The following is a 26,576-nucleotide window of genomic DNA, read 5'->3' on the forward strand; positions in this document are numbered from 1 at the left end:
AAAGCCCTACAGCTTCTCAGAAATCATTTTGAGCCCTACCAAGTTAGGTTCTGCTGATCCTGATGCCGAACGATGCATAAAGATTCGAGTAGACTGGGAGAATTCTTTTAGCAAAAGGTGATACTGGAAAATGTTCTACGCCAGCGCTAATTGGAATAATGAATAAATGGAATATTAAATAAGCAGGATGATTGATTTCTTGCCAATAAATTCTGTCCCTGGGCTGGGTTTTCTCTCTGTCTCCACGCTTTGAATGTCTCCACGTCTCCCTGAGTGAGAGCAGGAGTGTCTGGGCTTTCAGCAGGGCTTGTGGCAGGGGGAATTCGCCATCTGCTGGCCCTGCCGAGGATCCTGCAGAGCCCCCGGTGCCTGGGCAGGGTTACCTGCGCCGAGAGAGGGGCAGCAAATGCTGCAGGAGGAGCAGCGCATCTGGGGCAGCGCTGGGGCTCCTTTGGTGCAGGGATTCCTCTGAGGGAATGAGTGCTGCGGGAGAACAGGGGTGCGGGATCCTCCGCTTGCCCACACTGTGAAATTAAAGGCCTGCGCTGGAAAAAGGCACAATTATCACAATTGTGATAATCACAATTATCACAGCATGCAAACACGGCACTTTCATAAATAGATATCATCAGTTTTAAGGCTTACAATAACAGTAGGTAGGATTCAACGCAACATCACCTAACACTCTTAACCTCTTAAATCCTGATTAAAAAGATGTCAGGTGCAAATTCCAGTTTTAAATTGCAAAAGAATTTACTTCAAACAGATTTGTCTTAAATTCTGTACTATTTTCCTCCGTCAAACAGAACTGCATTCCTTTCTACTGAAAACCGTCAAGTGGAATTTTCTTTTGAGGTTAGAATTGAATTTAATAGGATATTAACTGAGGCTATAACATTGGATTGTATTGTACAGAAAATGAACAATTTATAAAATGAAAATTGATAAAATGAAAGTTTATTATTGTTTAAAAATTACTTATACAGCTTATGAAATTCTAAGGTAAATATTTTCAATATCAGGTCACTGAAAAACCTATTTGCAGCTATGTTAGAGTTTTGTGGTCTTTTAAATTTTGTTTTTTAGTATGCCACTTACTACCTTCCAGTTCCCTGTCACTCAGCCAGATGTTTATAATTCTTTAAGCTTTTAATTTGAGTGAAAAAAATTAGGCATTGGATACAAATTGAATTTGTCATGCTGTCTTTTTATGAGCAGATTAAATTTTTTACTTTCAACTGTATAGTCAGTTTAATTATTTTATGTGTTATATTTTTTAATTGCTTTAGATACTTTTCTCACCGACAGCTGAGTCCTTTATTTGCATCATTAAGCCAATTTTTTTGGTTATATTAACAAATATCTGTTACCTTAAGAACCACCAAAACCTACCTCTTCTCCCTTCTTTTAAAGCTTTGATAAAGTGCATTCCTAGGATTAGTGTTGTATCAATTTAAATTATTTTAACTATGCTTTCTTGCTATCATGAAAAATACCTTGGCAATAATATAGTATCTAAAATCAGTGGGAATTTTGATTTTAGAACATTGTGGAGTTCATCCTTCTATCTAACACATTGATCTGTTAATTCATGCAGACATACTCATGCATTTTTAAAAAAATCTTGTGATTCTCAGATTGGGAAAGCATGATGAGACATGACTTTAAACTCTTTTGCATACAACTTTTATTTGATGTTTATTTTATTTGCTGACAACATTCACATCCATGTGCTGTGAGCAGCCCATGATAACAGTGAAGTATAAAACACATTTGAGTTTGTTGTGTGCAATGCATTGAACATTAATGGAGCAGTCAAGTCATGACTGTGGGCTTGGTGTGGTTTAAAAAGCCACTGGAATTTGTGCAGTACCTGGTGGTCAAGCACTGTTTAAAACCAGAGCTCTGTTCTGTACAGTGAAAGGTTGAACCTGTTCGTACCCACTCGGCAAATTCTGAAACTCTGCTGCCCCAGCTGCAGCTCTCGAGCAGGGTGAGACTGTGGGATGGGGAGTGGAGCTGGCAGTGCAAATATCCAAACAAACATCCGTGCAAACAGAGCACTGAGGAGCAGCCCCAGCAGAGCCAGGGCGAGCAGCACTCAGATGAGCTGAGCTCAGATTAATCACAGCTCTGCTGTCCAAATGGGGACCAAAGTAAATCCTGTAGAAACCACAGGACCAGGAATGCTCCATTCAAAACATATCAGACACAATGGGAAATAACTCTGTCTTGCTGAGAAAAAGTAAAAAATTATACTTCTTTATTTGGACCAAAAAATAATTATGGTAATAATTTTTCTGAAGTTCCTGCCTACAAATTCAACAATATAGAATACATTCAAGAAATCAGAGCAGCATGCATTTCCCATCTATTTGATTTCATAAAATTACTTCAAAATTTGAATGATAATTTATTAACTTCATGCGTGTAAAAAATTTTACTTGGAGGAGGCCTATAATTGTGAGGTGGGAAAATCAGACAGTACATTATCACTACAAAATTGGTTTTGTGTGTGAAATAAGCAAAGATATGTATCCTATGTATAAAATAGTAGTTTATTCTCAAGAAAAACAGCCTTCAGTGGATTTCTTTTCAAAGTTCTAATGCAAATAAGAAATACATGCTCACTGAAGTACCCTGAAGTGTTTTATGATGCAGATAGAGTAAAAAGGTTTTAAACATGGTTGTGTTTGTTTGTTCTTCTCCCAACTGCTTTATCAATTTCCTAGTTTAAAGGGTACAAAGAATGTAGAAACAGAGGTCACATTAGATATTACACAGATTTATACCACTGTGGCACTTCATGACCTAAAAAATAGAAGTCCTAGGAAACAGAGAACCTTTTACTTTAGAAAAGATCATTGAGTCTTACCATTAAATTCTGTTTATTTTTGTCTTAGACTGCCCAGTTTTGTCTGCATATACAGGTGGGTACAGGATTGCACCTTGCTGTTGTAATTTTTGGTTTAATGCAAAGGTTATGGACAAAGTTTTAAAAGTAACCTAGCTGCAATAAATTCTTCAATAAATGCTTTCAAGTTTGATTTTTTTAAATTACTGTACAAAATTTGTATATTGTTTTGAGAATTACCCTAAATGGGCAGCTCCTCTTCTTTGCCACCATTCCCAGTTTAATTCATTACCTTTGGGTGGGGCACATGGTTATTTGCTGGGTCTCTGCAGTTTTTCTGTGCTACTGGATAGATCCTTCTCTTCTGGACTTGTGCCTGAGATCAGTGGTCGGAAGAAATAGATTAATTAATGAATTTTATTTATATTTTCAAAGTGAAGACACATTTTTCTCTTTTTTCCCTTTTTTTTCCCTTGCCTTCTATTATAGTTTAAATGACTTGTAAGGAAAAGGTTAATATAAAGCCCACTGTACATTGGTTGGTTGTCTTTATCAAGGCACTTTGTCTGGAAAATCCCTTTCTTTGTGTTACACAGTATGAAAACTCAAGCTTAATGAAAATGGAAAGTTTCTGTCAAGGAATGTTGTCATTTGGCCAGGAAGATCTTTTTCTTCTTTACCAAGCTGGCAGCTCCTCATTAGGCTACTAAAGATATCAATGTCCAGACTGTACAAATTTCAAGATGGGTCAATTCTGAACAGAAAGGTTGAATAGTTTTTCCTGTTAGGGATTAAGTATAAACCCCAGCCTGGTTTATAGTTAAAATAAAAACCTGTGTATGCAAAATGCCTTGAAGAACATTTCCTAGAAATCTGCTTGTTAGTTCAGAACTTCTCTCCTTTGTCACTACCAAACTCTGGGCACTTCCCCAGTGAAATTTGCCTCTTGTGAGAGTGTTTATAAGCTCAGAACCTCTAAACATCAGTGGGCATGGAGCAAGAGAGAGAGCAGGACACAGCCCAGAGCTCCTACAGAAGGAGCACCAGGAGTTGTTTGGATCATTAGGGAGGGACACTGTCTCCTGCTCCGGTGTGGGGACATCAGCAACAACTCCCAATCTTACTCTCTGAAGTGGAAATGAGCAACTAAAACCAGGTCAAAAAGGGATTTGGCACACCTTAGAGGGAATTTGACCACCTTCACTCAAGATGAGGGGAGGTGGGAAATTTCTATAATCAATCAAATGAGGAGGCGGGGCTGAAAGTCACCCCACCCATGTGGGCTGGTGATGAAGTTTGGTGCTCATCACCTCATTCTCACCTAGCTTTAACTAAGATATTTACAGATCCCCTGCAGCAGGATACTGGGTTTTAAAAGCATAGAACTGTTATCTCAACTACCATTATTACCTAGTACTCTGCAAGTTACTGCTATTGGTAAAATCTGTGTGACACTGTAAATCTTTGGTATCTGTTCAACAGGACGGCAAAACATGGTAAAGAAAAATGTTTGAGTGACTTGTTCAAACATTTCTTTACAACTTATAGACGTCTTGAATACTTTAAATTGTTTCCTAGTCTTGAAATGAACTAATATTATTCATTCAGCTATTTTGGAAACAGATAGCGTTTTTGCTGTGGTCAAATATTGCTAGGTCCAGCTTCAGGGAGGTGGGGGAAAGGGAATTAAGCACACATCAGGGATGTTGGTTTGTTGACCCTCAAACCTCTGAACTGGCAGTGTTTGAAAGGGAAGGCGTAACTTTGTCTAAACTCTATGGTTTTAAAATGTAATCAGGAATTGTATAGCATGGCTTCATCTACAACAAAATTATTCTGTACTTTCAGTCTTTGCAATTCTGGCCTTTGGTTCTGCTGCACAGGCAGAACAAGGTGTCACCTGAAGTCATTTAGGGGCAACAAAACATTTTACTTTCTGTATTTAACTAGGAATGATGACTATTTCTTAGAGGATGAGAAAATCCTGTAACTTTAGTGCTGATCCATGCTATCACCCTGACTCTCGTCTGCGTTTCTTCTGGGTGTGAAAACCATCTCCAGCAGAGGCTGCCTCTCTATGGGGTGCATGGATAAGTCATTGTTTTTCTGGATGTTGTTCAGGCCTCTTCCTTTCACTGTCTGCACTCTGCAGCGCCTCAGGAGAGTCACCAGGATTGCCTTCATCATGACCATGGCAATGAACTTCCCCACGCAGCTCCGGGGGCCGAACCCAAAGGGCTGGAAATAGCGGGAGGGGACCTGCGGGGAGCAACGGGAGGAGCAAGCTCAGAGACAGGTTTTTCTCCTTAAAAGTAGTGAAAGCAATGATGGAAACTGGCAGTAGATATTATTGCCTGTCAATATTGTTGCCAGGCCTATGTACAAATCACAAATGGGACGGGACTGCTGGGAACGTGCCTTGAGCTGTTGTATTTTCCAGCATCAGTCTCATTGCATGGTTATGACAATGGGAAGATGCCAGCAGCTCACATCCCAGGCAGCAGACCAAGAACTTAATGTTACAACTGACTTTAGAAGTTTTTTGACCAATCACACAAAGCAAAAGCACATTGACAGTAGTTCCATCCAACCACTATAGGCACACGTTCCTTCGGTTAAAACAAAGCTTGCTTATTTCAAATAAAATTCCTGCTTGTAAGCCTTAAGACACAATGCACAGAGCTCCATTATTAAGCTTAGAACTTCCTAATATCTCACTAGATACACTTTTCTGCAGCTTAGGGAGTTATTCTAGACCAGTGTTAATACACAGACCATTGTTCTATTTGTCCTTTTCTACTTACATAATTTTTCTGCTGACCAATCTTACGGCTACTGCTTAACTCTAATCAGAGTTCTGCTGTCTCTGAGGCCTGCCTTTTGCAGCTGTCCCAAAACCCTCTAATTTTAAGGATTCCCACAGATATACTCTGAAAAACTTGTGGAAATAAACTTTTAAGAGCAATTCCTCATTTCACACTGGAAATCCCAGGCCCACCTGCAGGCACTGACAGAAGTGTGGATCAGCCCTTGGAAATTCAGAGGTAGCAGGGATTGTACAGTTAAACAATTGAATTGTGCTCATGTGTTTGTCTGTTTGTCCTGGGAACTACAGGGATTTCACCACAAGCTGTGAAATGGAGTGAAGCCTCTGCTCTTCAAATGCATTAAACTTCATTAAAAAGTTCTTCAGAAAATGTTCATTATAAAGCTTATAAATATCTGAAATACAGGCTGATGCCTTGTCTAATGATAATCACTGAGCCATACACCTACTCCATTTCTAATTATAAAGCTAATATTTCTGAGAACTAATTTGTCATGAAATTAAATGTTAAAATTTTTCATATTTAATAGAGAGATAACGCCAAACTATTGTCTTCTGCCCTGGCAGCTGAAATAGGAATTGCAGGATTCCCAGGATTCCTGAAGAGTCAACAGCTAGTTTCTGCTACCTTTATTGCCGTTGAATAGATCAGTTAAAAAGAAAGTCTGGTTATAAAGAAATTATTTTTCTTCATCTGTGTAACTTCTTTTTAAAACAGTGAGGTATTAACTATATTCTTGTTAAATAGGAAATCAGAACAGAGTAGAAACCATTTATTTATATCAAATCATCTGGAAAAAGTGTACTGTTTTTTCTTACTTTCAGACTGACAAAAGTGTTCAGTTTAATTTTTTTTTTAAATAAACTGAGCCATGCTTTTGGAAAAATTATAGATAAATACAAGTGTTTATAACACAGAGGAAGTACAGCAGCTGGCAGTGCAGCACAATGGCAAATGCACAGCCTGTGAAAATGGAAAAATGTTTAGATTCTAACAATGGCATCTTATCATAAATAATGCTGTGGATTGCCATTCACTTAGAGAACTGGAGGGAAATTGTGCCTGCCAGAATAATTATGTGGCGAACAGAATGCATCAAGTCAGATAGAAAATGTGTGGTTAAATATTTGGTCAAGGGGAAATATTTTTAGTAGCAAAATGTCCTCGTAAATTAAGCAAGATATCAATTTTTGATAGAAATACTTGGAATGTAAATAATGGGTGGCAAAATGGAGTCTATTCACAGGGAATTGTAATTTTGATAAAACTTCATCACTTACTCTACTTGAATTTTCTGCAAAAACTTTTTTTGAGTTGTTGTTTTTAATGCAGTTTGCAGGATTTGCTCAGCAGTTGAGAAATATGAACCAGGTGGATTAATGCTCATTTTGTGTGTGTTATATTTGATGTGCTTAGCTTTTGGTAAGAAATAGGTAAAACTTAAAGTTATTTTCTGGCTTGAACACTTTTTTTTTCTTTCTTAGTTGTTGCTTCAGGTGTTTTAATGGTGAGTCCATTTTTGGTGTATCAAAGTAATCTGTTCTTTTTTAAAGCTGAAGTTGTTGCTGTCAGTGTTCATGTGTGCAGCTGCTAACACAGGGCAGTTTTAATCTCTCCAGGTTATTATTGCTGAACAAATACAGCTTCACAAAACCAATTGTTTAATCAGTAATCAGCAGAGCAGAGGTCTGAGTAAATAATCTGAAGGATGATTTAAACCAGTGGGGGATTACAAGAAGAAAAAATATTCACATATTGCTTTTGATTATAGTTCTTCTGGTAGTTAGAACATAACTTGATTTGAAATTCAGAGCTGAACGGGAACTTAATTACTCAACATCTGCAGTATTAAGTTAGTTAGAACTTAACATTTTCATTATGATCTATAAAATATTGTTAATTTAAAGAGAAAAAAAAGAATAACATGGGCACTGGATCCCCAGTCTCTCAGAAGTTACTGCCCTGCTCCACCTCCCCAGAGGAGCAGCTCTGTGGGCTGCTGGCATGGCTCTAGCCCCATAAAGCCTCTTTATTTTGCCCAGTGCCAGGGGATATAATGGCAACTGTGTGTGTGTCTGACAAATTTAATCAGATTTTTTAAATCAAAACTATTATGTCTGGAAAAACTGTTTTCTGTATTATGATTATTTTTTATTTAAAAGACAGCTTGACAAGAAAATATCTGCCCAGCTCTAATAGTAATAACAACAGTAACCAGCAGGTTGTAATCAGCAACTGGGCACTTAGACAAAGGGAAAACAGTCTTATGGCCACAAAGTTATTGAGCAAAGAAAGAGGAAGAGACATCAGCAATAAATAATATCCAAATTTCTGTAAGCAACGAGATGGAAAACTTACATTTTTCTCAAAATTTTCAAGAGAGAACTCATTTGGCTTTGGGAAGAATTCGAGTTTGTGCATGCGGCCGATGTTGAGGATGATGTTGGTGCCCTTCTTCACGGGGTAGCCATCAATGACGTCGTCCTGCAGTGCTTTCCTCATGATCAGGTCCACCACTGGCTGGTATCTCATGCTCTCATAAATAAAATTCTCTACAGTTTTTAAGTTTGGCATGTCATCACTTTGGATGTCTCTGTCGCCTTGTGGAATAGAGCAGATGGTGAAGAGAGTAGTTGGTTAGGAATTTAATAACTTCATAACTTCATTGTACAAATATCAGAACATTTTGAGAAAATTATTTGGTTCTGAAGTAGGAAGAATCCGGCAGCTTCTAAGGAGTTTTGTGTGGCCTTACTTATTGAGGAAATCTGGTATATTGTTCATTAGCATAAATCCTAGTTTATTAATTAACAATCTTCTCGTCTTCTCCCTCTTTGTTCTTGTCACCAACAAAACTCTGGGGGTCTTTCTCTGGGTTTTGCATGAGAGAGCAACAAGGAACAACAAATAAATCTTCCAGGAGCTGACAGCAAACAGACCCTGGGGATAGTCTGGAGCTAATTCTGTAGGGATGTTAAATTTCCACGATGTGGTGAAGCCGTACCTTACAGGGCAAGGCTTCAGAAAGAAGCAGGGAAAATGAGTGAGTGAGTACTCTCATGAGGACAGTGCAATGAGGATTATTAAAAGTACCTTAGAAAAAGAGTAAAAGTCTTGTGATACATTTTCTGGTGTTTAACAGACCAGAAGTAAGACTTAAATAAGAGTGGATGAAATTAGTTTCTATATTGGTTCAGTGTCAGATTTTGAATGAAGGCTAGAGAAGGGGAAGAATACAAATTTGGAATATCTTGATTGTGTTTTGAATAGTTAGTAATTAGTACTTAGAGGAGGCCAATTTGAGATCAAAATGGATGACAGCAGAATATAATTTTAATTTTGTCTAGTCTTTTCCTCCTAGAGTTATAATGAAACTTAGAGAAGTTCTCTATTTTAGCACAGAGAAATACTGGTGATTAGAATTATTTGAAACAAGTGTCCCCTTTTGCTATTTCGGGGTAACAGGAAAATAATTTCAATTAAACTTGAGGTGAATGCTGATATTACTCTGTGGTTGCTGAGGAGAGAATAGACCATATTATTGCTAATATATTATCAATTCTGATGATTCCTATTTTATTTTATAAATTTCTCACATTTTTTCATTTGTTCTTTAATATAAATTTTTACATACAATAGTAGTTCATATGTTTTACAGCAAACACTTATGTTGGGAGAAAATGCCTAAAATTTCCAGGTTTACATAAATTAAATTAGATCTCTGCTGAAGCAAAATTATATTCCCACATGACTGACTTTGCAGTTCCTGCTTACCCACAACAGTTTCAATTTCTCTCATCATCTCCTCTTCCACTGTGGGGTGCTCTGCAATCAGGATTAGCATAAAGAAGAGAGTCACAGACAGAGTGTCAGGAGCAGCAATCATCATCTCCAGCACACACTGGTTCACATTCTCAGCAGTCAGATCCCCTCTGTTCTGAAAAAAAAAAAAAAAATTGGAAATTTTGGAGAAAATATTGATTGCTGACCTCTGATGCCAACAAAGGTTTACAGACTGCACAATTTCTGGTCAGTCTATCTTACACTAAATAGCATTTATTTTTTGTCTTTCAGAGAATGACAGAAAGCTCATGTTCTGATGGGTGTCTTGCAGGAAAGCAGAAATGTGTGTTCTTGGCTCAAATTCTTTTTAGTTTGTTGCATTTACTCAATGACTTTGTGAGCTGTCAGAGATTACACAAGGTAGGAGTGATATAACATTTGAAACCTTTGCAAACAAAAGGCAATATATTAAATAATACATCGGGATTAAAAAAAGGCTGAAGGACACTCAGGGATAGATGCAAGAGTTTTAGGGATGTTGTTTAAGCCATAAAATAAGTATGACAAGCACCTGATCCTGAAATACAAGTATTCCTGTTTGAGTCACTCTCAGGGACTCCCCAGCACCCACTCAGCATCCCTTTATGATGATGTGACTTTTGGAGAGGCACGTGAAGATTAAATTGCAAGGCCTATGTTCAGGGGAATGTCAGAAAACCCAAAACTTGCCATATTTTGAGTAAATTCCCAATACCTGTGCAAAAATCAACTGGGATGCAAAATCCATGTGTTCATCCAACTTTTCCACAGTGGAAAGCTTTTGTCGCTTCTGTTCTATTAAAGTTTCCATTGCTCCTTTAAGATCCTTGCTGAAAAGAGATGAAATGCAACATATTTATAAATATCTGCACCAGAGTATGACTAGAAATACAGAGATATAGCAAGAAAAGCACCTAAGGATGGCAGAAATTAAGTATTCCTAAGAATAGTTGTATGGTTCTCTGCAAAAGTAGTAATACTTAGGCAATGTGTGTTTTCTTATTATTCTTAAATAATTACTTGATAGTCTGGAATGAATCTTAATCTCTTTTTATAGAATAGACTGAAAAGGAGAGAACAGTGTCTATATACACTATTAATGAATAAAGGTTTTAAAGATTTATTACCATTTCCAAAGAATTATTTTCTTTCCTTGTGTTTTATCAGTAAGTAAAATGAATTTAGAGAACATAAGGGATGGTATTTTTAGACAAGTATTAGAAAAATTGTATATTGGAGTAGAGTTTATTTAAACTTTTCATATTTGAATAGTAAAACTGTGTCAACAATTTGTGTTCCAGTGGTGGAAAAAGTAAAGTTCAAAGGTTGTTATAAATTTTGGGGGAATTTTCAATTAACTATAGATTTGAAAGTAATTGTTTAAAAAAAGTATTCTGAAAAGGTTTTGAACGGAATCTTCAGGTTTTTCAAATGTGGGTTTGTTACTGTTTACTTAGATAATGTGTGTTTGTGGGGTAAATATATTTAGAATTTCAATTACCATAAAGATCTCAGTATTTATAAATATTTTATGTATTAGAAATAATTAGTAGTCCTTTTTGAAAAGTTTATCAGAAGAATATTACAAGTCTTCATATCCTGTGGTGGTTCTTTGCATTGTCTTAAATCCAGAAATCTTTTCTTTTTTTTTTTCTTTGCAATAAAAAATTATTAATAAGTTCTTTTTTTATGAGACTGCTTTTGAAATATCAATATTTGCTTGCAGAGGCTTTCTGGTAATAACTGGCCTATAATAGTTTATTATCAGCATCACAGGATAAAGCAGTAATCAATGCCATAATAAAACTAGCAAGCAAATATTAGAGAAGGTGAATCTTGTGTCCAGTGCTTAAGAAATGTCAATTAGTTTGGGTGAACCTGATCTCCTTAAAGCCTTTGTTATGTAGCACTATCAAAGCAATTTATTGCATATCCTTCTTAAGGAGCAATTTCACTTACTAGATGGAAAACAAATCCCAAATGAAAAAAAGTGACTGCCAGCTCTTTTTAAAGCCAGCTCTCTTTTGGCAGAAGACAGAAAAGAAGATCACAAAACTGGAAGAGTAATTTTGTGTTCTTGCAATGAGGAAAATGGCGAAATGTATTTGTTCCTTACTTAGGGAAAAACCCCTAAACCTTGAAACGGATTATCACACTGAGCACCAAGTTTTAACTCATAAATGAGTGTTTGGCTCAAAAATGCATGTTGAGAAATACAATAACCAGAAATTGTTCAAGGTTTAACTCTTTGGGGTCTGTACCCTGAATACAGATGGGTTTCCTTGTTTGGATGAGCTACAACCTGCTCTGATTGTCCTCAACTGGACAGCAAATAATCAGTTCATCCATACAACGGCTTTTCCTTGTCTGAAACAAAGCTTAGTTTCACATTTGAGTGTGCATGAACTGATATTTTGGTGAATAAATTGGAACTGGATAGACAAAGCTTTAAACTGGTCCCAGAATTCAGCTACTTGTACCATCAGTGACAAACCTGGTTCTGTCTTGGCTCTGCAAACAGGGGACCTCAGCAGCCACCTTTGCAAGTGTCCCAATTTAGTGTCTAAAAGGCAGAGGAAAGATCTGATTCATTTCCCTTGATTTCCCATTGAGGGAAATGCTTCTTCATAAAAAGAAAGACTCTTATGCAATCGCTCTGTAGAGCGGTTGATACTCACACTGCGTCTTTGTACTTCTTGCACAGCCAAGAAATCTTAAAAAATATGTCAGGCTTTAATAAAAGGGCTTGCCAGGCATCAAAGTAGTTTTGTATCTTAAGCACAATGGCATTTTCTGAAAAGAAATGTTAGAAAAAAGGTCATTAGTCAAGTAAGGTAAATCTTTCAGAAAATTAATAATAAGGTTGGGTTCCCTACTCCACTAAGTTCCTGGGAATCTGATAAGCAACTGGTAGGTAACATTTGAAGCACAGTGTAAGAAAGGTCTAGATCTTTGCAGAAACTCTTGGTAACTTGCTGCAAGGGCACAGAGCTGTGTCAGCCAGACCAAAGAGTCTCCCGTAGAAGAGCAGAAGCAGAGCTATTGGAGAACACTGAAATGGGCAATTTAGACATCCTGATAATATTATTTCTGTTATAGGCTGAAGAAACAGAAAACATAATTTTTTAGGTGAACTTTTCAGAGCAATCATTTAGTTTGGTAGAAAGATTTGATTTTTGCATGAATATAATTTAATATTGGAATTGTACGAAATTGGTGCATAAACATCTCTTTAAATGGCACAATTCATTAAGGTGGGTGAAAAGCTAATGCATATTTTTGGTCACGTAAAACTTTTTTATAACTACCATGATACTAAATCAATTAAATTAATTATTGATATGGTGATACAAGGGTCTGGTCTTGCTCTGTTATGTTGAGACAAAACAGCTGAGCGGTGTCAATGAATTTTCCTTGGATACGCATTTCAGACCCATCCTAAGGCCCAGAACTGAATCTGTCAGTACCATCCAGAGGAACCCCAAGGAAGAGCTTGTTGGAAGTGTCAAGCATGATCCTCCTCATGAGGTTGAGCACGTTGATGTTGCCCAGCTCCGTGGTTTCCTCCTGCAGCTGCTCCAGGTGCTCGATGGTTGACTCCACGCAGATCGCGATCATCCGCACCAGCCCGGGGCCAGACAGAGCTGGGACATTTGTGCAAAAACACAAAAGGTTTGTTAGTTTTTGTACCTTCTTTGTGATGCCTCAAGTGGTGATAGCAGTGTTGATGAAATGGCAAATTGTGTCAGTGGCTGGTGCGAAACCATTCTGGAGCTTCAGTGGTTTATCGTTCTTTGAAAGGAAAATCCAGGGATGGACTGTATCAGCCTGAATAGCTGCTGGTATAGTCCAGGGTAAGGAAATAAAAAGGGTCTTTGCTAGTATGGTACAGGGTAAGGAAGCAAAAAGAATCTTTGCATAATATCCACACGTGTTTAACTCGACCGCAGGGTGAGATGTTCAAGTCCTGACCCCTACACACAGAGGGTCTCCCTTACTCTCATAGGGGCCTGGGGCCTGGCCCTGGTCTGGGGCAGTACAGAGTGGAGGAACAATCAGGGAAATGGGAAGGAGGGGCTCAGGGACATAGGAACAGGGGAAGGAGCCAGTGGGGTCTAGCAGCTTTTTGAGGGAAGCTTCTCGTGTCTCCTAGAGCAGGGAATGCCCCCTAGGGTCTCCACAATGGATTTCAGACAAACATTTCAGCAACGTTTCAGGGAGGGCTGGCTCTGTGTGTGTCACAGGGATGCAGGGTGTCTGTGCACGCTGGTTACCTTTGGTGAAAAAGGGTCGAATTTCTTTCCAGTGAGCTGGGTTGTTGTTAAATATGATCCCATTCTCATACATGCCAATGCACTGCAATCCAAGCTTGCTCCCAAACCGAGACACGTAATGCCAGTGCTTCATTACATGGAACACGCTGGAGGATCTGGGGAGGGAAGGAGGAAAAAGCCCCAAATAAAAGAACTGTTTCATGGACTAAATACAGCATTTGTATGCTGACATTTTACAGTTGCTCCCAAGTGCTGACTTGCATTCTTAATTTAGCAGCAATCACAATGCTTAGCACAAAATGTTGTTCCTTTTACATAATTAAAAATCTGATCAATGCTTTCAGAATTTATATTAAAGCAATAAGCTGTTCTGCTCAGATTTAAACTATTTTTCAATTAAAATGCAAATAGTTGATGAAGGAATTTTTAAAGGATTTAAAACTGAATAGTGTGTTTACATAGAAATGTGCAGATATATATGATACACTTAGGTAGAGCCCAGTGTCAGATATTTCAGAGGATAAGGTGAAATATTTGATGTGTACTAAATTACAGCTTTACTGTTGTATAGTTAATGCTATGTACTCTTTTGTAGTTCTTTGATCATTCTCAGACACATATTGAAAGCATAAAAACACATGTATCACTTGAGTATGCATTATCATAGTACAATGGTATGTGTGCAGTAAATAATAAATATTCTTAAAGAGATGCATAAGGGAAATCCATGATATGCATAATTGTATTTACCACCACCAAGATTAATTTGGTGGTGCTGACAGACAGCATTCTTGCTTTAGGATATAATTTCCTTTAGAGGGAGCCAGCATTTCAGAAATGCGCATGTGATGAAACACTGATCAAAGGAAATCCAACCAAAAGAAAGAAAATCAGATCAAAGATTTGAAATGAAACAATATGCTTCTTTCTTTACTGTGTAGTATAGTCTATGGGCCAAACCCGAGACTACTAACACGGGTTTAGTTTATTTTTTCAGTCAGATAATATAAATGTGGCTTTTGCTATTGACTGCAAATATCCTTGGTTTTCAGTTTTGCTTCCTCCTGTCCCACATGTCTCTGTGCAGGAGACACATCATAATGTCTCAAGGCAGGCTTTTGTCAAGTGACCTTGCATAAGGAGGTTTTCCTTTTGAAACTGTTTAATGAAGTCCTCCAAAAGACATCAGCTATTGTAAGCAAAACTGCAAGTCCTTCTCTCTGAGCATTAGCACCTCAGTATTAGATTTGATGCTAAAAGTTCAGATGACATTGGTGAAAAGAGATGACATTGATTTTCTTGTGCAGAAGCCAGGTTATGTTTAGTTTTGCAGTGAATTTAGGATCCACTGAAAATTTTATTCTATATTATTACTTTAAAAAAAGTTAAATGTTCGTTTTCTAGGTATAGCCAATGATTTAAAGCCAGAAATGCCTGAAAAGAAACAATGTATAGACTGTAAATCTGACGTTGTTTAGCAGCACTCCTGGTTTGTTTCTGATTAATTGGTAGCACAAAGACAGCTATAAGAGTTGGTCAGAATTTCAAAGCTTTCAGAGCATTATCAGAACATTTTACTGCTTTAGTTGATATTTGTAACACCTTTGTAGGATAGGAACGTGAACAGTTTTCTTGTCATGATAACTTCTTTCTACTGAGGTTTAAATAGAGATGAAGCTGACTTGCACCATGTGGCAAATTCTGTGATTAGTCTCTATGCTGCTCTTCTTTCAAAGGCTTTTACTTAATGAAGGTATTAATTGATTGACACTGTTACTTAAAAGGTTCTGATTCTTTGTCAATTACACGTGGTAAACCTTTTACTGCTTTTTTTTTTCTTTTTCATGGCATGACTTGTAATAATCCAATTTAAGAAACTAGTGGAGCTAATAAAATGATAGGCTGAAGTTTAGCATTATGTTTAATACTGTGCATAATTGAAACCTATGAATAATCCCATTAATTGGAGTGGAATTATTCCTAATACTATAATGCTGTATTTGCTTAGTTAAATCACTGAATTGGAGCCATAACCTTCAAGCATTTACTTCCACTTTAAGGAGAAATTTAAAAACACAGAAAATGAAAATTTGACTTAATAACACATTGCAGTAAGCCTAGATCCCTAAACTGAAAGTTATCTCTATAATAAATGGATAGTAAAATAGATGGTAAATTATTTCTAGGATTTAGCCACAGTACTTTCCTATCCACAAAAAAATATTAGGAGAATTCACCAAAACTTCAACATCAGAGTCTTTAAGCAGACACAAGAAAAAGGTCTGTGAATAGCAGAAAGTAATAGGCTTTTGTTAGGACAATTTTTGAAAATAATAACTTCAATTCTGCTTTAGAATAAAGTAGCGAAGATGTTGTAAGGACATAAAGCTTTTCAAGTTATTAAGTATAGAAAATAAGGATTTACTTGCTAATTATAAATGTTTCTTCACCGCCGATCCAAACCCTCACAAATTCTCCGTATGTCTTGTTGTAGTAGTTGCAGGCATTCCCTACTCCCATCCAGAGAAATCTGCCATGAGAGATGAGGGGGCCAATTCCCATGCAGTATCCTGGCCCTAAGGAACAGGGGAGAGAGGGTCGGTCTCACAGTGCTCACAGACAAGAAAACACCTTTGGAAAGGAGGTTTGACACACGGCAGTCACAGCCTGTGCTGGGCAGCTCACACCAACTCTCCTGCTCTGAAACTGTCTCAGGAGCTGCAGCTGTGCTGCTGAGATCTCACTGTCTGAGAGGCCTGTAGTGCTTTCAGTGGCACCTACAACAAATGACATGCTTTGCTGCTTTGGACAGCTTCCAGCTGCTGCTTGCTTTTGGAGGGGCGAGGGCTCCATCCTAGGAAGAAGAAATTCTCTTTTAGGCAAGAATCTTTTCCCAGAGTTTCTTCCAGGAGTCACTGGTTTAGGGTTATTCCTGTCCAACACCTGTGAGAGGCTGTGCACCGCTCTCCTCCATGCAGCAGGGTGTTGCATCTGGTGGAAAATAAGCTGAGCCACTAATGTCTAAACAGGCCCCCAGAAATTCCAGAAGGGAAAGGAAATTCAATGTTGTTCTGTTCTAGAGGGTTTTCAGTGCTAAAGATAGAGAAACATTGATAAACTACTAAAATCTTAAAACCTTCTTACATAACTGTCTAGAGTAAAGATAATTTAGAGGCTTAAACTTTAAAACATGCAAAAAGTAGTTTATAATGCGCATGAAAATGAGAGTTGTAAAATAGAATGAAATAGTTGAAAATCCTGAGTTGTAAAATAGTATTTTAGCTTTCTAGCATACACAAAATAAAGCTGAAGACGAAATGTCATATGGCCAAGCCACAATTATTATGGAAGTTCTGAACTTAGAATATGCCTGATTTCCTTTACCAGGAAATTTTAAGAATATGTATTTCTTAAACTGATTCATAACAAATTTTGTTGTCATACCATAATTATTCAGCATTAATTTGGCACTTAAATTTCAGGAACAAACAAAAATTACTCTGAAAACTTTAATGTGGCAGAAGGGCTAAAGCTGACTTACCTGGTACTGATGAAGTCTCTTCATGATTCCATATGAGGAAGAGAAAGCACATGAGGATGAGTATGGGCACGGTGGCCACGGGCATCGTGTCTGGTACCAGGCTGGTGATGTTGAAGTGCATTGGGTTCAGGGTCTCCAGGACCATCTCTTCAAAGAGGTTCTGCTTTGCTCCAGAGAGAGAGGGAGGAAGGGAGAGAGGCAGAGGCTGTCAGAGGTGTTCAGCTCTGCTTGGTGCCTCTCAGCCCCTTTGCAGTCCCCACAAATGAGCAAATCCGCTCTGGATGTGGCTTTATAACCAGGGGGACTGCCTGGAGTGATTGCTGGGACAAGCCTCATCACAAGTCAGAAGAGACATGAAGCAGACACATTTTTTTGCTTGGGAATAACAAAGGTTTTCTGACCTTGATGTTGAGGCATAGTTTTGGATATTTTGGCTGTCAGACCTTTTATCTCTGATATCGGCTTTGCTGGCCAGCACTGAGGTTTACTCCTTGCACATCTCTAACCAAAACACAAGAAATTAAACTTTCAGCACGTGTGCAAGCATTGAATGAGTTCACTTGCCAGCTTTTGTCTGTCTTATTTAGCTGTTCCCTTCCTGCATGCCTGTAGTGCCAGAGATCCTGAATTTCTAGAATAACTATGGTAGTTTTCAATGATTCAGATGAAGTACCCCAGAACCACAGTTTTTGTCTGAGACTTTTTACTGCCAACCTTCCAGTGTAACATAATGAAATATAATGTAAAGCATTTCTTTATGGTTTTTCTGTTAAATACTTTGAAAAATATAATATATGCCGTAACAAACAGTGTCATAGATTATCTGTTGCCATATTTTTACTCAGGCTGTAACCACCACTCAGCACAAGAAAGAAAACCCAAGGACAACCAACAGGTCTCATGCATAAAAAGAATAGAAGGATTAACTCAAAGGTTTTTTTGCATGTTTTTGAATTAAATAGTAAAATATAAGAAGCTGGGTTACCTGGGAAGGAATGTGTGAGGAGGAATGTGAGTAAGAATTCGTTTAACCACAGGAAGGTACTGCTTGAACATGCGCAATATTTTATTAAAAAAACATCTTAATTCTGCTCTGGTGATAACTAAGAAGAGATTTGTTTTGTTTCTTCCTTCAACAGTAATTCAAAGTTGAAGGATATATTTACTTAGCAGAAGGTTTTAGATACAGTTTACTTTCAGCAAGTGCTTTCTTGCTTGTTCTATACTTTGGCTTAAAAAATGGGAGCTTGCTTTGTAGTGACCATCAGTGCTATAATTATGTTAAACTAAGCCAAGAATGGGATAGATGCTTTCTAGATAGGGAGAATCCTGGTGTGTAGGGTCCAAGGAGGAAATATATGGAGTGTAGGAAGGGAATATGGGGAAAGGGAGCAAGCAGTGGTTTGAAACCTTGCAGGTGCATGCAATGCTCCCTTTTGTGTGTTTTGTGTCCAGGCTTCTGGGGTTTTTATGATCCAAAATGACCAAAGTGCCAGGTGACCTTCCAGAACCATCCCTGCTGCTGCAATGGGGAGCAGCCCAGCCCTTTTGAGGGTGCCCAGGGACAGGTCCCACCCTGGACACCTCCAGATGTTCCACTGCCCTGTGAGTTGTGAGAAACAGCTTTGTATTCACAAGCATTTCCATCATGTCATGGTATTTATTATGAGTGCTATTCCTTACCACAACAAAAGCATACCTGTGTATATGTGAATGTTTTATCAGCTTCTGTCCCTTTCACTAAAATGACTTTACAGCATTACAGAGGGAGAAAACCACACTTGGGGTGTACAGTTCCATTTGATGTTGCTTTCTCCCTGGATCTGCATAAACTTCATGTTTTTACTCCATTGCCATAGATAGGCTCTGGTGTACATTGTGTTTTCTGGGTTTCTTTTCATTTCCAAGACATTCTGGTGTGTGCTCAGTAGTTTCACTGCCTCACATTCCCTGTGCAGACGAGCATGGAGCTGGTTATGCGTTTGGGTGCTGTGAAATAAACCAATTTCATGCCTCCCAATGTGGATGTGTGAACAGTGAATATTATATCTGCAGGGTGAGCCCTGGTGGAGTTGAAGGCCCTGATATGTGCCTTCAAAGTACACTGTGTGTACTTTGCAAGTATGAGTCTCCCCCTTCTATCTCCTAAAAACGAGTTTTGATCTTGTTCAGCTCTTAAACACTCACAGCTAAAGCTTATCACTGTTTTGACAGTGGAATGCAGACAGGTTTCTGTTTTTTCAAAATATACAGATAACAATGGACTGGGTTTTAGATTCTTGATTGCCCCAGCTTCATGATTTTACAGTTTTTAGTAAAAGAATTTTTTCTTTTTCTATGTCCAACACCTTGCTGTTACATTTATAATTTTAACATCCTGGATTGTTCTGTCATGTAGATAAATGTACTAAAGGCAAAGTATTAGGTTTGAATATTTTATACACTCTTGACCTGATCTTAAACAGCCTTTAATCAAAGGGGCTTCTCAAGCCCTTAAGCAGTTGATATTTCCTGTATTGAAGGGTTCTTTGCTTAAATTCAATGAATATTAATTAAACACACTTTCAGGGCTTGCATTTTTAACCTATTTTTTTTTTCATTGCAAAAGCCAGCTGGGCCATGAAAAATTCACCTTAAAGATATTTCCACACAACTGCTAATCCCACTTTTTATGCATTGCATCTTTTAAGAGCTGCCCACGAGTGAAATCTCTCCTCATAAAAACTCAAACCCATTTGGACAGTGAGTAGTCACTGAGCAGACTGAAAAATTTAGGAATGGAACTGAGTTAGAGTGCCCACTGCGCGTGAAGGAAGGCTTCTCTAGTCTTGCTCATTTTGGCTTTTTTGCTGTAAGTAATTTTTCCTTTCCTTGCAGTTGGTTGAGGTGGCTCAGATCAGAGGGGTTTGTTGGTTCCGATTTTTATTTATGGGGCAAAACTTTTAAAATCCAGTGGGGGAAAAGAGACTCATTGTAGGAAAGGGTTTTTGGGAGAGAATAGACGGATGTGCCCAGGCTGTCTGGCCTGGCAGCAGTGACAGATCTCAGCGCCTGGGAAAGCAGCTGCCAGCAGAGGGCCTTTGAGTTTACTCATTTTTGAGATTGGCTACAAGGCACCAGGAGAAGGTTCTAGCTTCTGTCAAACGTTTTCTTGCTAAAGGTAATGTGAGGAATGATGTCAAGGTCCACAATAAGGAGAAAAGCTCATGCATCTGAAGGACACCTGTATTGACACCTCTTATTCTGATTACAGCTTTATGCTTAATGACTCTGCAAGTAAAGGAGCAAATTCATAAAATCATATTATAGAATTGGAGCTGAAAATCTTTATTGATTTTGAAAAAGAGTTCATAAAAATGCCTCATAACTCTTGAAGAGCCACTCTTGAGTCCTGGAGTTGCTTCCTTTGGAGTGCTTTGTCTATCAGGAGAGAAAAAATCTGCTACTTGTTATAAATTCCCAAGTAATAGTAACTTGTATTAGCAGCATCTGAAGCAACTTTTCTAGGTTTAAACAGTTTAGGAAAATAAATAGACTTATTTCATACAAACCCTATTTTGTTTTACAGATCTGCTCCCATTGTACCACAATTTTGGCCAATGTTGATATAGACTGAAGGAACACAGTACCTCTGAAAAATAAAATAGTAGGTTTTAATTAAGTTGAAGAGGATATTTATCACCAGGTGTACAGCATATGTCACATCCTTGAGAGAGGGATTGTATTGTTTCCTTGAAAGGCTGTGGGATTTAAAGCTGAGAGCAGGTCAGGAGACTCTTCTGAACTTGGGAGTGCTCACCATTCCTTGTGAGAGGTAAATTGACCTGTAAGCATCAGGCTGCACATTTATTTAGTGCCACCCTGCATTCTGTGGTCTCTTCTAACTCTCCAATTCTCTCAGAATGCAATGTGGGTGTCACTGAGGGTTTTTCCACCACAATTTATTGGTTATCTTATATTGCACTCCTCTTGTGACATTTTTTTGTCTTTGGTACACAGTACTTTTTTCATAATGACTTTTCATTTGTTTTATTACTTAATTATTTTTGTCACATTATAATTTTTCACTGTGTTTTAGTCACCTGATCCTTTGCATCTGTCAGCCATCTCCCATTACAGGTGGGTTTGCAGTCCCAACGTGCAGATCTAGCATTTTAAATTTGGGTGTTTTCATTACTCTGCTTCTGCAGCACTCTGCCTTCTTTAGGAATACTTTCTACTTTTAACTCAATCCTCTGCATCTCAAAAGGAAGATAAATACAGTAAAATGTGAAAAGGAGGGAATAAACCCCTTTTTCAGTCATTCCTAGAGTTTAAGTCAGTGGGCTGGAATTTGTGTAGCTGTAGAGGTCTATCCCATCTAATTACTATGGAAATGTATTCTAGCAGTGTTGAATGATTATTACAGCCTGGTAGATTAATCCTGCACCACTTGATTACTATGAAATCTAATCTAAATAGCACTTACAACTTCATCTGTTGTTTAGGTTAGAGGAGGAGGAGGAAGGGAGAAGGAAGAGATGACAGCTTTCAGCAAAGCTTGCAGGTGGGAATTTAGTAATGACCATCCTGGCAATCTAAAGGGGCTCTTGACAAGTAAATGAGGAGGTAGGAGCCTAAAGCTGTGTCAGAGGGCAAGGGAAAGAGAAAGGCAGAACACAGCCATGATTTTGTGGTGTTGAAAAACATCTGTACTGTGTGATAAGAAAGATTGTTACATTTGATGCCTCTGCTATTATATTGAATTCTATTTTTTAATTTTGGTGAGTGTTGTTATGACAGGGTTACCTTGTTTCACAGCTGAATAGGATCTGTCCCTAGAACCTGCTTCTCTGAGATTAAGTTCTGTCAGCTGCCTTTGATAGCACTTGTTAAAATGCTGCTGCAGTGCTACAGGGCTGCTGGTGCCACAACTTTATCCACACAACTCAATTTCTTGTCACCCTTTCTACTCAAGGTCTACAGTGAGTTCCAATGTGCAGAGAAGTTTGGAATTGCAAACTTAAAATTACAGTTGTAAATGTTGACATTCCTACTGTCTGGAGTCAGTTTGGTCAGTTTTCTTAGCACCACCCAATACTGGCATGTGACTGGAAATTAGCTGGTCACTAAACACTTTTCCAGAAACAAATACATTACAAATATCTTCTATAAATGTAGGACTCCATTTGAATATTAATGGAGTTCTGTTGTGAGAGCAGTGTACCTTTTTTTATGCCTTTTTATGCTGGTTGAGGTGTGATTTGGAAAAATAACTTGTCAGTTTTAGCCCTTTTGTGAAAAGATCTTGTTGCTTATGAGGCACCACAATGTCCATGAAAAGCATCGCCCACATGGGATGGTACCAGGGTTTCCTGTGACACAAACCATCTCCTGAGCAGAGCAGGGGTGCCAGTGCTTGCAGGGCACCAAAACCAGCTGGGGATGTGCAAACCTCTGCACGAGGGGCAGGGCTGGCATTTACTTCATCCCAGCCTCAAAGTTTCATTACACCACCACAGGCTCTAATCAACTCAAAACCAATCAGAAAATGAGTTGTGGATGGCAAATGAAATCTCTCTAAAGTGCTTTTGGTCAGACTCTTTATTGTGGCTGTGGCAAAACAGAACTGTTTGAGAGGGTTTTCTGTAGATAGCTGCTGTTGGTTTCTGGTACTACAGGGTAGGAGTTTTGTTTCTAATTTCTCAAACAAAACCCAGCTCTCTCTACCATAGTCATGTTACTGCTGTTGTACTTTTACTGCTGGCAAATATCTCAATCAATTTAAGCAAAAAGTGAGTTGACACAGAAGGGACGACTCTCGAAGAAATATTAATTAAGTTTTTGACTTTTTCCTCTGGCTATAAGTATCATATATTCTATAAAAGTATGTAAATTAGTCCTGAAGGAAAGTTTATCTGTGTGTTTGAAAAAAAAAAAAAAAAGACTGAGAAAGAATGCTTGACAATTCTCAAACCATTATTTTTGCAAATGACTTTATTGATCAGATATTATGAACTGAGATATAACAGCTAGAAGAAAGCCAGCACCTTTCCACAGCAAGCACCAGTTGAGATATACCAAGCTTTGGTTGAATAAAAACATCCCCAGGGTCAGTTCAAGACTTGTTCTGCCTGAGAATTTTATCCTCACTTTATTTTAATCTCGCTTTTTAAACCTCACTTACAATCCATTTTTCCATGCTGTGACAGTGATGCTTGGAAATGTCAGTTTGTCCAAAATTCACAACTTCCCAACTAATTCTGCATTGCTGTGCAGCAGCAGCTGGCAGTGTCTGTCCCATGCTGTGTATTCCCCCAGAACTTTGTCATGGTACACATGAAAAAAATCCACTTGAGAGTCAAAAGTATTAAATCAGACACCACAGAAACACTGAAAAGGTTTGGTTCTTAATCTATGGGGTCCACATCTATAAAAAACTGAAATTATTTAATATTTTCTGATGTAATGTAAACAGCTTGGAAGTGTATTCATGAAGTGAATACGCTTTCTTAGGATAACTATTCTGCAAGAACACTGTGCTGTTTTTTAGAAAAGAAACTTCATGGAACACTTGACAAATATATAGCATATTGCTGCTGTTTTACTACCAAGAATTTGGCCAAAGACCTGCATATTTTCCGCTAAAAAACCCCTCTGTTTAGGTAGTGACAGCATATAATTTACACAAAGATAATTACAGTAGCAGATCAAAGCAGCTCCAGAAGGCATACTTCCCACTCAAAACAAAAATAAATCCCATTTATTTAACGTCCTACCCATGCAGTTTGAAGAAAAACGCCAGAATATGAATTGAAAAGGTACCTGTGTCTTCGTGTCAGTTGCGGGTTTCTGCTGGAGGAGAGCGCTGTCCTGGCTCCTGATGTGCTCCTCTCACAGGTCTGGATAGGTTGTCTGGTGATCACTCCCTGTAGCATCTTTTATGCAGGTGCTTCTTGTTGCTAAGAGATCAGTTGCTTGGAGATGGAAGTTTGTTTATTGTAATAGATCAGGGGCTGTAGCTTTGAAAAGAAAATTTTGTAATTTTACCTCTACAGCTCAATGTATCTGCTGCAAAACAGCCACTGACAGAGATACACATGCTTGGTGCTGATTAGAATTGTGACTGGAGAGTAAAACAGAGAATTAAACAAAGTTTATAGTTTGTGTTTAGTGGCTCTGAACAAGGAAACAGATTTGTTGTTTAACTGGAGATACAACTAGCAGAAATTATGTGAACTCTTTGTCGTGTGTATCTAAAGGTATTTTTGATTTCCAACAGCAAGGAAGTCCAAATGTTTTATTCTAAAATAAGAATGTATGGAGTTGTCAAAGACATTCTGTAGGACACAATCCTTCACTGCCATTGCAGAGGACTGACTGCTGTACACATACTTTGGTATTTGCTGTTTGCTCTCTGTTCCCAGCTGGTTTGATAACTCCCAGAATGACTGTACAAACTAAGGCTGGTTTCTCTGCTTTGTGGTTCTTCTCCTTTTTGCTGTAGTTTAGGGCAACTCAAACAAGCTGCCAATTGTCTTGAAGAAGTGCATTATGTGATTACAGGAAACATTAAAGTAATGTCCAAAGATCTATAGGAATAGGTGTTGATGATGTTAATAGAGGAGACTAACACAGAAGCATGAATAAAGTGCTTGTGTCTGTTACTGCTTTGAAGCAAGAGAAATCCAAATTGTCTCAATGTCAGCATGGGGAAATCCTTGGCTGGCTCAGCTGCCTCTTCTGTAAGTTTACCCTATGAGTCCAAACAGACTGTTTTGGGAAATTGGTCAAAATCATCTTTTTTTGCTTAGTACTCTTTAGTTGGGAAAATTCAATGACTCAATTGTGTTTCCAGCAGGGCTGTGTAATATCCTGTGGCAGTAAGCCACTGGGCATCCCTGTCTTCCACTGTCAGGCCACAAATGTAAAAGAGTCTCATAAAATGTTTTCATTCTTCTTTTGAAGAAAGAAAATTACTTTTGAATTCACTCAAGCTTTAGCATTCGCATTTCTATACTAAGAAACTCATCTGGTGGGGCCTTACACTTAGAGCACTGGGATCTCACTTGGAACAGAAGGTGTTCAAGGCTTTTGTACAATAGTTCCAGTGATGGAATCTTTTAACTCAGGGAAGGATGAAAGAGACCTAGAATTTTTCTGAATGCAAAGTCTCTTTTGAGAAACCTTTATTAAAGTAAATAAATAATGCAGACAGTTTGGGGAGAATAAGGGCTGAATTCATGCACAAATTCTTGTGGTATTACTGCAGCCCTGTGGAAGATTATACAACCAGAAGCAAACATAATTTCAATTGGACAATTGAACTCTTTCCATGTGTGCACACCCTTCCATTTCTCTTTATTATGCAGAGACTTGTTTGCAGTACAAGCAAAAGTGGGCAGAACTTCAGTTCTGTTGTGTTCTGGTTTCCACCAGTGGCATAGTGTCTGATATTCTGAAAGTGTTAAAATTACTTTGTTTTATTTCAAGAAGACACAATACCTGGTTGTAACTTTTGGGCCTTCCTGAAAGTTTAGAGCAAAGTCATGCATTAGCTTTTTTTCCTTTTCTTTTACTAGCCAACTGTATATTCTTACTGCTTGTAGACTAGGGATATTTACATTCTGGAGGAGCTGAGGTTTGGGGCTGGTTTTGGTCCATTGTATGATGCATTTCTTATAGATGGTTAACGTGGGCAGGTTAATATAAGTGATCAGTTCTGAAGCAGATGGATAATTGTTTCCGAGACACCAAATTAAGAAAGCTTTGTACAAGAGAGCTATCATACAAAGTTTCCAGCTCTTCCCCATGACTTGGAACTGGTTTGTGGCATTTAGTGTGGTTGTGGTTTCAGCTGCTGAGAAGAACAGCAGCTTGTGTTGAACTTTCTGTGCTGGTTTTCTGGTTGTGTTTTTCCTTTGTGTTCTGTGTTTTCTCAGAAGCCAGACTTGGTCCTTGTTGCCACTGCAAACACATCATTATCATTGGTTTTGTATTCTGTGGAGGAAGAAGGTAAAGGGAAGTTCTGACACTCCCAATGCTTTTGTGGTTGCAGCCGCCTCTCACTGATGGTTTGGTTTTGTTTTATTGGTGATGGTCAGGCTTTAACATTGGAGAGTGACTTGGCTATTGGTGAAAGAGCTCTCAAATGCCTTGCTTTCATTAGTGATAAATTGTAATTAAAACAAATATTAGCTTTGTTTGGAAGCACCTAAATCCTTAGATATTCTTAATTATACATGCACAAAAGAAACTACTTAAGTACTCCTTTTTAA

At 38.2% G+C, this 26,576-nt stretch overlaps 1 protein-coding gene across 3 annotated transcripts; it reads right to left on the bottom strand.

Moving 5' to 3' along the window:
* Positions 1 to 1,663: 1,663 nt before the first annotated feature.
* On the bottom strand, positions 1,664 to 24,293 carry LOC131088833 (aromatase). 3 transcript variants are annotated; one of them, XM_058033175.1, is made up of 10 exons: positions 24,124 to 24,293; positions 17,320 to 17,479; positions 16,204 to 16,354; positions 13,779 to 13,933; positions 12,972 to 13,148; positions 12,183 to 12,297; positions 10,220 to 10,334; positions 9,457 to 9,619; positions 8,041 to 8,282; positions 1,664 to 5,113 (listed from the first exon to the last, which is right to left on the bottom strand). In XM_058033175.1, the coding sequence occupies exons 2-10, from the start codon at positions 17,462 to 17,464 to the stop codon at positions 4,847 to 4,849; spliced, it is 1,530 nt and encodes a 509-aa protein (XP_057889158.1). In that variant the 5' UTR covers positions 17,465 to 17,479; positions 24,124 to 24,293; the 3' UTR covers positions 1,664 to 4,846. The 3 variants fall into 3 exon arrangements, with proteins under 3 accessions (XP_057889158.1, XP_057889157.1, XP_057889159.1); XM_058033174.1 differs by having other exon boundaries at positions 17,320 to 17,482; XM_058033176.1 differs by having other exon boundaries at positions 17,320 to 17,487.
* Between the last annotated feature and the right edge of the window lie 2,283 nt (positions 24,294 to 26,576).

The sequence above is a fragment of the Melospiza georgiana genome, chromosome 13, assembly GCF_028018845.1.
Source record: "Melospiza georgiana isolate bMelGeo1 chromosome 13, bMelGeo1.pri, whole genome shotgun sequence".
NCBI lineage: Eukaryota > Metazoa > Chordata > Aves > Passeriformes > Passerellidae > Melospiza > Melospiza georgiana.